At 44.4% G+C, this 15,363-nt stretch overlaps 1 protein-coding gene across 1 annotated transcript in view; it reads right to left on the bottom strand.

Annotated features, from left to right (window-relative positions):
- Positions 1–470: 470 nt before the first annotated feature.
- Positions 471–15,363, bottom strand: part of LOC149975350 (ephrin-B2a-like) — a 17,328-nt gene continuing 2,435 nt past the window's right edge. Inside the window, exons 3-5 of the mRNA XM_090209458.1 lie at positions 6,339–6,431; positions 1,645–1,761; positions 471–1,214 (exon numbers count right to left, since the gene is read on the bottom strand). Coding sequence (XP_090065584.1) covers positions 811–1,214; positions 1,645–1,761; positions 6,339–6,431 — 614 coding nt within the window. The 3' untranslated portion in view covers positions 471–810. The remainder of the gene's footprint in view (positions 1,215–1,644; positions 1,762–6,338; positions 6,432–15,363) is intronic.

The following is a 15,363-nucleotide window of genomic DNA, read 5'->3' as shown; positions in this document are numbered from 1 at the left end:
TGACTTCATAAACCACAGCTTGGCCCACTGACTTCATAAACCACAGCTTGGCCCACTGACTTCATAAAGCACACAGCTTGGCCCACTGACTTCATAAACCACAGCTTGGCCCACTGACTTCATAAACCACAGCTTTGCCCACTGACTTCATAAAGCACACAGCTTGGCCCACTGACTTCATAAAGCACACAGCTTGGCCCACTGACTTCATAAAGCACACAGCTTGGCCCACTGACTTCATAAAGCACACAGCTTGGCCCACTGACTTCATAAAGCACACAGCTTGGCCCACTGACTTCATAAAGCACACAGCTTGGCCCACTGACTTCATAAAGCACACAGCTTGGCCCACTGACTTCATAAAGCACACAGCTTGGCCCACTGACTTCATAAAGCACACAGCTTGGCCCACTGACTTCATAAAGCACACCGCTTGGCCCACTGACTTCATAAAGCACCCAGTGGCGACGTCTCTTCCTCATTGGGGGACTGAACAACTCTTCATTCATTCCATTGGTCCTTGGCCCACTGACTTCATAAAGCACACAGTGGCGACGTCTCTTCCTCATTGGGGGACTGAACAACTCTTCATTCATTCCATTGGTCCTTGGCCCATTGACTTCATAAAGCACACAGTGGCGACGTCTCTTCCTCATTGGGGGACTGAACAACTCTTCATTCATTCCATTGGTCCTTGGCCCACTGACTTCATAAAGCACACAGCGGGGACGTCTCTTCCTCACAGGGGACTGAGCAACTCCTCATTCATTCCATTGGTCCTTGGCCCCTGTGAGAAGACCCACAGGTCCCTCAGACCTTGTAGTATAAATTAGTAGGACTCTGTGGAGGCATCTCCTGTACCATATAAACAGGATGTCTGTAGTCTCCACTGACCCTCTCATGGTGCCTACAGAACACGGAGTCAGAGGGCCTCGGAGGAAACACCGTGTGGCTGGGCTCTGACCGGATGTCCTCGCTACTCCCTCCGTAGCTGTCTCTCTTGGGCGTGGCCAGGGTGTTGAGGGACAGAGACTGTTGGACGTCCCTGTCCGGCGTGGTGTGGCGCCTGTGGTACCGCCACACCACCATCAGTAGGACCACGATGACCAATAGGAGGAGGACGATGCCACAGGCCACGCCAACGAAGAGTCCGACTTCAGAGCCGATGGATCCGCCTTCTGTTGACGAGGCTCTGCCTTCTGTGTCAATGTCTCCTTCGCTGTGAGTGATTTCTGAAAAAGAGAGAGCGAGAAAGGAAAAGAGAGAGAAAGAGAGAGAGGGAGAGAGAGAGAGAGAGAGAGAGTTTTAATGCAAAGACAAAGAAAGAACTTAAGAATCATTTGATTCTCCTTGTACAGACAGAGGTCTAGTGGTGTAAAGGGTAAAGGAGAGTTAAATATAAACACATTAAGACCCCTCAGTATGTCCCCCTCTACAGTCCTATTGAATAACACTTCCCACTACATTGAGTTAGATATAAACACATTAAGACCCCTCAGTATGTCCCCCTCTACAGTCCTATTGAATAACACTTCCCACTACATTGAGTTAGATATAAACACATTAAGACCCCTCAGTATGTCCCCCTCTACAGTCCTATTGAATAACACTTCCCACTACATTGAGTTAGATATAAACACATACCAGCATTGTTCGTCACATCATTGTCTTTAATGGGAAGCTCCTTGTCTGCGGCCTCAGGGTGCTGAGGGGGGAACCTGGTGGGAGACTCTTCAGGGAGAGGAAGGGGTTTGGAGGAACCTAGAATAGATCAAACACACCTCATTATACTACCATACAGTATTCACACCAACAGCCAGGTCATTATACTACAATACAGTATTCACACCAACAGCCAGGTCATTATGCTACAATACAGTATTCACACCAACAGCCAGGTCATTATACTACAATACAGTATTCACACCAACAGCCAGGTCATTATGCTACAATACAGTATTCACACCAACAGCCAGGTCTTTATACTACCATACAGTATTCACACCAACAGCCAGGTCATTATACTACAATACAGTATTCACACCAACAGCCAGGTCATTATACTACAATACAGTATTCACACCAACAGCCAGGTCATTATACTACAATACAGTATTCACACCAACAGCCAGGTCATTATGCTACAATACAGTATTCACACCAACAGTCAGGTCATTATACTACCATACAGTATTCACACCAACAGCCAGGTCATTATACTACCATACAGTATTCACACCAACAGCCAGGTCATTATACTACCATACAGTATTCACACCAACAGCCAGGTCATTATACTACCATACAGTATTCACACCAACAGCCAGGTCATTATGCTACAATACAGTATTCACACCAACAGCCAGGTCATTATACTACAATACAGTATTCACACCAACAGCCAGGTCATTATACTACAATACAGTATTCACACCAACAGCCAGGTCATTATACTACCATACAGTATTCACACCAACAGTCAGGTCATTATACTACAATACAGTATTCACACCAACAGCCAGGTCATTATACTACAATACAGTATTCACACCAACAGCCAGGTCATTATACTACCATACAGTATTCACACCAACAGCCAGGTCATTATACTACCATACAGTATTCACACCAACAGCCAGGTCATTATACTACAATACAGTATTCACACCAACAGCCAGGTCATTATACTACAATACAGTATTCACACCAACAGCCAGGTCATTATACTACCATACAGTATTCACACCAACAGCCAGGTCATTATACTACCATACAGTATTCACACCAACAGCCAGGTCATTATACTACCATACAGTATTCACACCAACAGCCAGGTCATTATACTACAATACAGTATTCACACCAACAGCCAGGTCATTATACTACAATACAGTATTCACACCAACAGCCAGGTCATTATACTACCATACAGTATTCACACCAACAGCCAGGTCATTATACTACCATACAGTATTCACACCAACAGCCAGGTCATTATACTACAATACAGTATTCACACCAACAGCCAGGTCATTATACTACCATACAGTATTCACACCAACAGCCAGGTCATTATACTACCATACAGTATTCACACCAACAGCCAGGTCATTATACTACAATACAGTATTCACACCAACAGCCAGGTCATTATACTACAATACAGTATTCACACCAACAGCCAGGTCATTATACTACAATACAGTATTCACACCAACAGCCAGGTCATTATACTACAATACAGTATTCACACCAACAGCCAGGTCATTATACTACAATACAGTATTCACACTAACAGCCAGGTCATTATACTACCATACAGTATTCACACCAACAGCCAGGTCATTATACTACAATACAGTATTCACACCAACAGCCAGGTCATTATACTACCATACAGTATTCACACCAACAGCCAGGTCATTATACTACCATACAGTATTCACACCAACAGCCAGGTCATTATACTACCATACAGTATTCACACCAACAGCCAGGTCATTATACTACAATACAGTATTCACACCAACAGCCAGGTCATTATACTACAATACAGTATTCACACCAACAGCCAGGTCATTATGCTACAATACAGTATTCACACCAACAGCCAGGTCATTATACTACAATACAGTATTCACACCAACAGCCATTATACTACCATACAGTATTCACACCAACAGCCAGGTCATTATACTACAATACAGTATTCACACCAACAGCCATTATACTACCATACAGTATTCACACCAACAGCCACGTCATTATACTACCATACAGTATTCACACCAACAGCCAGGTCATTATACTACCATACAGTATTCACACCAACAGCCAGGTCATTATACTACAATACAGTATTCACACCAACAGCCAGGTCATTATGCTACAATACAGTATTCACACCAACAGCCAGGTCATTATACTACCATACAGTATTCACACCAACAGCCAGGTCATTATACTACCATACAGTATTCACACCAACAGCCAGGTCATTATACTACCATACAGTATTCACACCAACAGCCATTATACTACCATACAGTATTCACACCAACAGCCAGGTCATTATACTACAATACAGTATTCACACCAACAGCCACGTCATTATACTACCATACAGTATTCACACCAACAGCCACGTCATTATACTACCATACAGTATTCACACCAACAGCCAGGTCATTATACTACAATACAGTATTCACACCAACAGCCATTATACTACCATACAGTATTCACACCAACAGCCAGGTCATTATACTACAATACAGTATTCACACCAACAGCCACGTCATTATACTACCATACAGTATTCACACCAACAGCCAGGTCATTATACTACAATACAGTATTCACACCAACAGCCATTATACTACCATACAGTATTCACACCAACAGCCAGGTCATTATACTACAATACAGTATTCACACCAACAGCCAGGTCATTATACTACCATACAGTATTCACACCAACAGCCACGTCATTATACTACCATACAGTATTCACACCAACAGCCAGGTCATTATACTACAATACAGTATTCACACCAACAGCCAGGTCATTATACTACAATACAGTATTCACACTAACAGCCAGGTCATTATACTACAATACAGTATTCACACCAACAGCCAGGTCATTATACTACCATACAGTATTCACACCAACAGCCAGGTCATTATACTACAATACAGTATTCACACCAACAGCCAGGTCATTATACTACAATACAGTATTCACACCAACAGCCAGGTCATTATGCTACCATACAGTATTCACACCAACAGCCAGGTCATTATACTACAATACAGTATTCACACCAACAGCCAGGTCATTATGCTACAATACAGTATTCACACCAACAGCCAGGTCATTATACTACCATACAGTATTCACACCAACAGCCAGGTCATTATACTACAATACAGTATTCACACCAACAGCCAGGTCATTATACTACCATACAGTATTCACACCAACAGCCAGGTCATTATACTACAATACAGTATTCACACCAACAGCCAGGTCATTATACTACAATACAGTATTCACACCAACAGCCACGTCATTATACTACAATACAGTATTCACACCAGAGGTCATTATACTACCATACAGTATTCACACCAACAGCCAGGTCATTATACTACAATACAGTATTCACACCAACAGCCAGGTCATTATACTACAATACAGTATTCACACCAACAGCCAGGTCATTATACTACAATACAGTATTCACACCAACAGCCAGGTCATTATACTACAATACAGTATTCACACCAACAGCCAGGTCATTATACTACAATACAGTATTCACACCAACAGCCAGGTCATTATACTACAATACAGTATTCACACCAACAGCCACGTCATTATACTACCATACCATAGTAACCTAACCTCTGGTCACCAGAGTAACCTAACCTCTGGTCACCATAGTAACCTAACCTCTGGTCACCATAGTAACCTAACCTCTGGTCACCGTAGTAACCTAACCTCTGGTCACCGTAGTAACCTAACCTCTGGTCACCATAGTAACCTAACCTCTGGTCACCATAGTAACCTAACCTCTGGTCACCATAGTAACCTAGCCTACGTATGTGCGCGTTATGCCTTTTCCTTTTCAATCAGGATTACGCGTTTTGATTGCACGTCGACTCACGTTGTTTGAGCGCCCTCCAGTTCTTTCCATGATCAATATTTATTTACAGACAGTGTGGTAAATGTACAGTCGACTCATAGTTAAGTTAATTTCATATTTAAATGAACTGCAACGTGATTCTCGGCCCATGTAGGCCACCTACTCATACTAGGCACACTTGAACTCGCACACCCAACTAGGAGAGGAGAGAGGCTACTGGAGTTGAAACAGCGGATTCTGTGCGTGAATAATGTGAAAAATATTTTTATTTTAATATAATCAGTCGGCTAACGGATACAAAGCTGAATGACGGCCGTTTCCAAATAATCTGCAGCACAACAAAAATACGATCATCCCAAAGTCCCCTGTCTGACCATCCGAAGCATGAAAAATGCAGACCATGTCACAACGAACTCTGTCAGGACCCGCAGGTCACGCAGGAATGCAGCTATGGAGCCAGATAGCTGCCAAAAGGTTGAACATACGTATCGCTAGGATCATAAGAGAATCCATACATAAAGTGTTAGAATCGTAAGAAAAGCCATGCGTGAAACATTCTTCCCTACACAGACACAGACAAACACACACACACAGACAGAGACACAGAGACACAGAGACACACACACACACACACAACACAATATACACAGAGACACACAGACAACACAATACACACACATAACTTACTCTGTCCTACTCTCAGTACCAGCTTCATGGATGTGGCTCTACACACCCCTCCATCAGTGTTGTCCAGGCCCTGTAGAGAGCTGGTGGAGGTCGCTGAGAAAGAGAGGGAGAGAGAGAGAGAGAGAGAGAGAGAGAGAGAGGGAGGGAGGGAAAGAGAGAGAGAGGGAGGGAGGGAAAGAGAGAGAGGGAAAAAGAGAGAGAGAAAGAGAGAGAGAGGGAAAGAGAGAGAGAGAGGCAAAGAGAGAGAGAGAGGCAAAGAGAGAGAGAGAGGCAAAGAGAGAGAGAGAGGGAAAGAGAAAGAGGGAGAGGGAAAGGGAAAGAGGGAAAGAGAGAGAGGGAGAGGGAAAGAGAGAGAGGGAGAGAGAGAGAGAGAGGCAAAGAGAGAGAGAGAGAAAAGAGAGAGAGAGAGGGAAAGAGAGAGAGGGAGGGAGAGAGAGAGAGAGGCAAAGAGAGAGAGAGAGGGAAAGAGAGAGAGAGAGAGAGGGAAAGAGAGAGAGGGAGAGAGAGAGAGAGAGAGGGAGGGACAACATTGAATAGATAAATAGTAAACATATCCAGACTTCCTACACAATCCTTTCCTAAGCACTTGTCAGTATTTGCTATTCAGACTTGCCTTAACGCCTTGATCACACCAACAGTGTTTTTTGCGTTTTGGGACACCAGAAGTACATTACTTTCCAATGGAACGCTGCGTTAGCCTTTTTGCAGGGTTGCGTTGCAGAGCCAGTTGCGGTGCGTTCTGTGTGGTGCATAAATCTGGATTGATCGAATGTACGTGTCAAATTGTATGCAGTGATGTCTTGACAGAAATAGTAGCAGAAGGTGAATGTTGAACTTTGCCGCATACCATTTTGCGCGAAAAATGCTGTAGGTGTGATCAAGACATTATTCAGTTGTGTTAACGCTCTCTGCGGGTGTGGCTACCTCGCGCACTCGGAATACATTTAATTCAACCGCTGAAAACCTTCCCACGAGCCCAACAGTTTTTCTCTTGGAGTTTTCAATCAATGGGGTTTTTCAGTACGTTTATCTTAAGCCATCCCTTTAATTAAATATGGTATACCTTTTAATTTTAATTTTGTCCACAGACTCAATAGGGGCGGCCTAGTTACAATAAAGGCTAAATACAAATAGAACGGGTTCAGAATATAGGGATCCATTTTTTTTATTTCACCTTTATTTAAACCAGGTAGGCTGGTTGAGAACAAGTTCTCATTTACAACTGCGACCTGGCCAAGATAAAGCAAAGCAGTTCGACACATATAACAACACAGAGCTACACATGGAATAAACAAAACATACAGTCAATAACAACACAGAGTCACACATGGAATAAACAAAACATACAGTCAATAACAACACAGAGTCACACATGGAATAAACAAAACATACAGTCAATAATACAGTAGAACAAAAGAAAACAAAAAGCCTATATACAGTGAGTGCAAATGAGGTAAGATAATGAGAGAAAGACATCTAAATATATGCATATTCGTCTCCGTTTCAGCACCAACTGGTAGATTTAATAAATACTCTGATCTTGTTGATTATTTGGGCACATTTTAGCCAGATCAGAGGCAGTAGGGATGACCAGGGATGTTCTCTGTCTAGTGAGTCCTCCAGATCAGAGACAGTAGGGATGACCAGGGATGTTCTCTGTCTAGTGAGTCCTCCAGATCAGAGGCAGTAGGGATGACCAGGGATATTCTCTGTCTAGTGAGTCCTCCAGATCAGAGACAGTAGGGATGACCAGGGATGTTCTCTGTTTAGTGAGTCCTCCAGATCAGAGACAGTAGGGATGACCAGGGATGTTCTCTGTCTAGTGAGTCCTCCAGATCAGAGGCAGTAGGGATGACCAGGGATATTCTCTGTTTAGTGAGTCCTCCAGATCAGAGACAGTAGGGATGACCAGGGATGTTCTCTGTTTACTGAGTCCTCCAGATCAGAGGCAGTAGGGATGACCAGGGATGTTCTCTGTCTAGTGAGTCCTCCAGATCAGAGGCAGTAGGGATGACCAGGGATGTTCTCTGTCTAGTGAGTCCTCCAGATCAGAGACAGTAGGGATGACCAGGGATGTTCTCTGTCTAGTGAGTCCTCCAGATCAGAGACAGTAGGGATGACCAGGGATGTTCTCTGTCTAGTGAGTCCTCCAGATCAGAGACAGTAGGGATGACCAGGGATGTTCTCTGTTTAGTGAGTCCTCCAGATCAGAGGCAGTAGGGATGACCAGGGATGTTCTCTGTCTAGTGAGTCCTCCAGATCAGAGGCAGTAGGGATGACCAGGGATGTTCTCTGTTTAGTGAGTCCTCCAGATCAGAGGCAGTAGGGATGACCAGGGATGTTCTCTGTTTAGTGAGTCCTCCAGATCAGAGGCAGTAGGGATGACCAGGGATGTTCTCTGTCTAGTGAGTCCTCCAGATCAGAGACAGTAGGGATGACCAGGGATGTTCTCTGTTTAGTGAGTCCTCCAGATCAGAGGCAGTAGGGATGACCAGGGATGTTCTCTGTCTAGTGAGTCCTCCAGATCAGAGGCAGTAGGGATGACCAGGGATGTTCTCTGTTTAGTGAGTCCTCCAGATCAGAGGCAGTAGAGATGACCAGGGATGTTCTCTGTTTAGTGAGTCCTCTAGATCAGAGGCAGTAGGGATGACCAGGGATGTTCTCTGTTTAGTGAGTCCTCCAGATCAGAGACAGTAGGGATGACCAGGGATGTTCTCTGTTTACTGAGTCCTCCAGATCAGAGGCAGTAGGGATGACCAGGGATGTTCTCTGTTTAGTGAGTCCTCTAGATCAGAGGCAGTAGGGATGACCAGGGATATTCTCTGTTTAGTGAGTCCTCCAGATCAGAGACAGTAGGGATGACCAGGGATGTTCTCTGTTTAGTGAGTCCTCCAGATCAGAGGCAGTAGGGATGACCAGGGATGTTCTCTGTCTAGTGAGTCCTCCAGATCAGAGGCAGTAGGGATGACCAGGGATGTTCTCTGTCTAGTGAGTCCTCCAGATCAGAGGCAGTAGGGATGACCAGGGATGTTCTCTGTCTAGTGAGTCCTCCAGATCAGAGGCAGTAGGGATGACCAGGGATGTTCTCTGTCTAGTGAGTCCTCCAGATCAGAGACAGTAGGGATGACCAGGGATGTTCTCTGTCTAGTGAGTCCTACAGATCAGAGACAGTAGGGATGACCAGGGATGTTCTCTGTTTAGTGAGTCCTCCAGATCAGAGGCAGTAGGGATGACCAGGGATGTTCTCTGTTTAGTGAGTCCTCCGGATCAGAGGCAGTAGGGATGACCAGGGATGTTCTCTGTTTAGTGAGTCCTCCAGATCAGAGGCAGTAGGGATGACCAGGGATGTTCTCTGTTTAGTGTGTCCTCCAGATCAGAGGCAGTAGGGATGACCAGGGATGTTCTCTGTCTAGTGAGTCCTCCAGATCAGAGGCAGTAGGGATGACCAGGGATGTTCTCTGTTTAGTGAGTCCTCCAGATCAGAGGCAGTAGGGATGACCAGGGATGTTCTCTGTTTAGTGAGTCCTCCAGATCAGAGGCAGTAGGGATGACCAGGGATGTTCTCTTGATAAGTGCGTGAATTGGACCACTTTCCTGTCCTGCTCAGCATTCAAAATGGAACTAGTACTTTTTAGTGTCAGGGAAAATGTAAGGAGTAAAAAGTACATTATTTTCTTTAGGAATGTAGTAGAGTAAAAGTAAAAGTTGTCAAAAATATAAATAGTAAAGTACAGATACCCAGAAAAACTACTACTACTACTACTACTACTACTACTACTACTACTACTACTACTAGTAGTAGTAGTAGTAGTACTTTAAAGTATTTTTACCCTAACTACTTTACACCACGGAATTGTAGGGTTAGGAAAGTATGTATGAATCATTAAAATGGTTTGGAGAGCCTTTACGCACCAAATATATTGATGAATAAAAAAATACAGCGGGTTGATTCACCCTGAAAGTTGTCGTGTCCACGTTCAATCCATGACATATTGGAAGGTGGAAACATGTATAGAATAGGGGGTTGAACAATAATCCTATAAATCTCCCCGAATTATCACTAATCATGGGAACTGTATAACAACGGTCCAGGCGTCGTGTACCGAGCACCAGGCTCCAGGTTTAACCTGCTAAATGTTGTCTGAGTTTCATCAGGATTAAAATAGGCTACATGTCGTACATTATTTGCGCAACGTTAGCCTGATATGATCCCACTAATGCTAGCGAACCTCGGGAACAACTACACAGACGTGACAGACGAAAGAAAGTTACACGGAATGGGAATGATGCCAAACAATAAATGTACGTAGGTTTTTACTGACGGTGGCTCCCGATAGTAGATAATATTTAACCCGATACAAACGGAGAAAAATAAAACGGAGAAAAAGCCCGGGCATATAATTAAAACGCACCGAAGCGCGCACATCAACTAGGCAGGTTCAGCCCTACAGAAGACTATAGTTTGAGTGCCCAAATGTCATCCACGTAAATGATAAAGCGCACACAAAATGAAAATGAGCCTATTTTCACTGTGGAAAAAGGGGGTCGCCATACATGTCATGTTGATATGATTTTCAGTTTGCTTCCACATAACTGGTTTCACATTCGGCTCCAGGGATTATAAAGAAAGACCATCTTTTATTGTACCTTTATTTAACTAGGCAAGTCAGTTAAGAACAAATTCTTATTTCCAATGACGGCCTAGGAACAGTGGGTTAACTGCCTTGTTCAGGGGCAGAACGACAGATTTGTACCTCGTCAGCCTTCCGGTTACTAGTCCAACGCTCTGACCACTAGGCTACCCTGCCACTAGGAAGGGAGAGGGAGGGAGGGAGGGAGCCTGGTCCATCTAAAACAATTGAAATGTGTATTTACAATCCCCTTCTCCAAACAGATGACTAATTTACATAGCTCTAATCAAGTTGTAAATGACAGTGCATGGTGAATGGTGTCTGATTTACCTAGCTCTTATCAATAGATCTCATCAGTAGGTAATGACAGTGCATGGTGAATGGTGTTATTTCTATCAGGAAAAATAAAGTACATGTTTTTCAAACTTGGAACCGGTAGGTTCACGATACGTTATTCTTGCTCTCTCTCGAACACACACACACACACACACACACACACAGACACACAGACAGACAGACAGACAGACAGACAGACAGACAGACAGACAGACAGACACAGACACAGACACAGAGACAGAGACAGAGACAGAGACAGAGACAGAGACAGAGACAGAGACAGAGACACAGACACAGACACAGACACAGACACAGACACAGACACACACACACACACACACACACACACACACACACACCCCATTAGGACCATTTGGTTCAGATGACAGCTTCTCATGCTTCTAGCTAGGTTGCCATGAGAGCTCACGTCATATCTGTCTCATGCTGTTAAAAGCATTGTGTGATTTGGGGCATGTAAGCTCTTAGAATCACTGTGTCTGCCGTCCATGGAGGAGTAGCACTGTCAGAGAGCCTCAGAGCCCTGGGAGGTAGGGGAGAAGAGGAGGAGGAGGAGGAGGAGGAGGAGGAGTAGCACTGTCAGAGAGCCTCAGAGCCCTGGGAGGTAGGGGAGGAGACAAGGGGAGAAGAGGAGGAGGATGAGGAGGAGACGAGGGGTAAAGTTACAGTACATGGTGAGACTGGCTCTCTGGATACTTCCCAAATGGCTCCCTGTTCCCTATATATAGGGAATAGGGTTCCATAGGGCCCTGGTCTAAAGTAGTGCACTATATAGGGAATAGGGTTCCATCTGGGATACAGCATTTCTCTCATGCTACACTGGGCTTGAAGACGCACAGAGACGCTGCCTGGGTGACCAACATGTCCATGATAACACAACCAATGCTGAACTAGATGACAGGATAGGAGACGACCAGGGAAGATGGCCGTTTCCTCTGAACAAACATGAATACTTGTCTATACAGTCTATACTGTTTACAGTGGCTTGCGAAAGTATTCACCCCCCTTGGCATTTTCGCCTGTTTTGTTGCCTTACAACTTGGAATTAAAATACATTTTGGGGGGGGGGGGGGGGGGGTTGTATCATATGATTTCACAACATGCCTACCACTTTGAAGATGCAAAATATTTTTTATTGTGAAACAAACAAGATATTAGACAAAAAAAACAGAAAACTTGAATGTGCATAAGTAATCACCCCCCACAAAGTCAATACTTTGTAGAGCCACCTTTTGCAGCAATTACAGCTGCAAATCTCTTGGGGTATGTCTCTATAAGCTTGGTACATCTAGCCACTGGGATTTTTGCCCATTCTTCAAGGCAAAACTGCTCCAGCTTCACCAAGTTGGATGGGTTTTTCTGGTGTACAGCAATCTTTAAGTCATACCACAGATTCTCAATTGGATTGAGGTCTGGGCTTTGACTAGGCCATTCCAAGACATTTAAATATTTCCCCATAAACCACTCGAGTGTTGCTTTAGCAGTATGCTTAGGGTCATTGTTCTGCTGGAAGGTGAACCTCCATCCCAGTCTCAAATCTCTGGAAGACTGAAACAGGTTTCCCTCAAGAATTTCCCTGTATTTAGCGCCATCCATCATTCCTTCAATTCTGACCAGTTTCCCTGCCGATGAAAAACATCCCCACAGCATGATGCTGCCACCACCATGCTTCACTGTGGGGATGCTGTTCTCGGGGTGATGAGAGGTGTTGGGTTTGCGCCAGACATAGCGTTTTCCTTGATGGCCAAAAAGCTCAATTTTAGTCTCATCTGACCAGAGTACCTTCTTCCATATGTTTGGGGAGTCTCCCACATGCCTTTTGGCGAACACCAAACGTTTTTGCTTATTTTTTATTTAAGCAATGGCTTTTTTCTGTCCACTCTTCCGTAAAGCCCAGCTCTGTGGAGTGTAAGGTTTAAAGTGGTCCTATGGACAGATACTCCAATCTCCACTGTGGGGTTTTGCTGCTCCTTCAGAGTTATCTTTGGTCTCTTTGTTGCCTCTGATTAATGCCCTCCTTGCCTGGTCCATGAGTTTTGGTGGGCGGCCCTCTCTTGGCAGGTTTGTTGTGGTGCCATATTCTTTCCATTTTTTAATAATGGATTTAATGGGGCTACGTGTGATGTTCAAAGTTTCAGATATTTTTTTATAACTCAACCCTGATCTGTACTTCTCCACAACTTTGTCCCTGACCTGTTTGGAGAGCTCCTTGGTCTTCATGGTGCCCCTTGCTTAGTGGTGATGCAGACTCTTGGGCCTTTCAGAACAGGTATATATACTGAGATCATGTGACACTTAGATTGCACACAGGTGGACTTTATTTAAATAATTATGTGACTTCTGAAGGTAATTGGTTGCACCAGATCTTATTTAGGGGCTTCATAGCAAATGGGGTGAATACATACACAACTTGTCTATACAGTCTATACTATATACCCTACCTGTGTGAGGAAAGCCCTCCAGACAGATTGGATACTTGTCTATACAGTACATACTATATACCCTACCTGTGTATGGAAAGCCCTACAGACAGATTGGATACTTGTCAATACAGTCTATACTATATACCCTACCTGTGTGAGGAAAGCCCTCCAGAAAGATTGGATACTTATCAATACAGTCTATACTATATACCCTACCTGTGTGAGGAAAGCCCTCCAGACAGATTGGATACTTGTCTATACAGTCCATACTATACACCCTACCTGTGTGAGGAAAGCCCTCCAGACAGATTGGATACTTGTCTATACAGTCCATACTATACACCCTACCTGTGTGAGGAAAGCCCTACAGACAGATTGGATACTTGTCTATACAGTCCATACTATATACCCTACCTGTGTATGGAAAGCCCTCCAGACAGATTGGATACTTGTCTATACAGTCCATACTATATACCAAGAGGTTGAAAATGGAAACCCCTCTCACTCAGTTTGACCTTAAGTCACGAAATTCGGTACATAGGTCCCTCTCCTGACAAGGAATACATTTGCCTAAGGACCCATAATGTTATGGATCTTCTGGCCAGCCTAAGGACCCATAATGTTATGGATCTTCTGGCCAGCCTAAGGACCCATAATGTTATGGATCTTCTGGCCAGCCTAAGGACCCCATAATGTTATGGATCTTCTGGCCAGCCTAAGGACCCATAACGTTATGGATCTTCTGGCCAGCCTAAGGACCCATAATGTTATGGATCTTCTGGCCAGCCTAAGGACCCATAATGTTATGGATCTTCTGGCCAGCCTAAGGACCCATAATGTTATGGATCTTCTGGCCAGCCTAAGGACCCATAATGTTATGGATCTTCTGGCCAGCCTAAGGACCCATAATGTTATGGATCTTCTGGCCAGCCTAAGGACCCATAATGTTATGGATCTTCTGGCCAGCCTAAGGACCCATAATGTTATGGATCTTCTGGCCAGCCTAAGGACCCATAATGTTATGGATCTTCTGGCCAGCCTAAGGACCCATAATGTTATGAATCTTCTGGCCAGCCTAAGGACCCATAATGTTATGGATCTTCTGGCCAGCCTAAGGACCCATAATGTTATGGATCTTCTGGCCAGCCTAAGGACCCATAATGTTATGGATCTTCTGGCCAGCCTAAGGACCCCATAATGTTATGGATCTTCTGGCCAGCCTAAGGACCCCATAATGTTATGGATCTTCTGGACAGCCTAAGGACCCCATAATGTTATGGATCTTCTGGACAGCCTAAGGACCCATAATGTTATGGATCTTCTGGCCAGCCTAAGGACCCCATAATGTTATGGATCTTCTGGCCAGCCTAAGGACCCATAATGTTATGGCTCTTCTGGCCAGCCTAAGGACCCATAATGTTATGGATCTTCTGGCCAGCCTAAGGACCCATAATGTTATGGATCTTCTGGCCAGCCTAAGGACCCATAATGTTATGGCTCTTCTGGCCAGCCTAAGGACCCATAATATTATGGATCTTCTGGCCAGCCTAAGGACCCATAATGTTATGGATCTTCTGGCCAGCCTAAGGACCCATAATGTTATGGATCTTCTGGCCA

Source organism: Oncorhynchus mykiss, chromosome 18 (genome assembly GCF_057628025.1).
Source record: "Oncorhynchus mykiss isolate SJ-2025 chromosome 18, ASM5762802v1, whole genome shotgun sequence".
NCBI lineage: Eukaryota > Metazoa > Chordata > Actinopteri > Salmoniformes > Salmonidae > Oncorhynchus > Oncorhynchus mykiss.
This window is presented reverse-complemented; position numbering and strand designations above follow the sequence as displayed.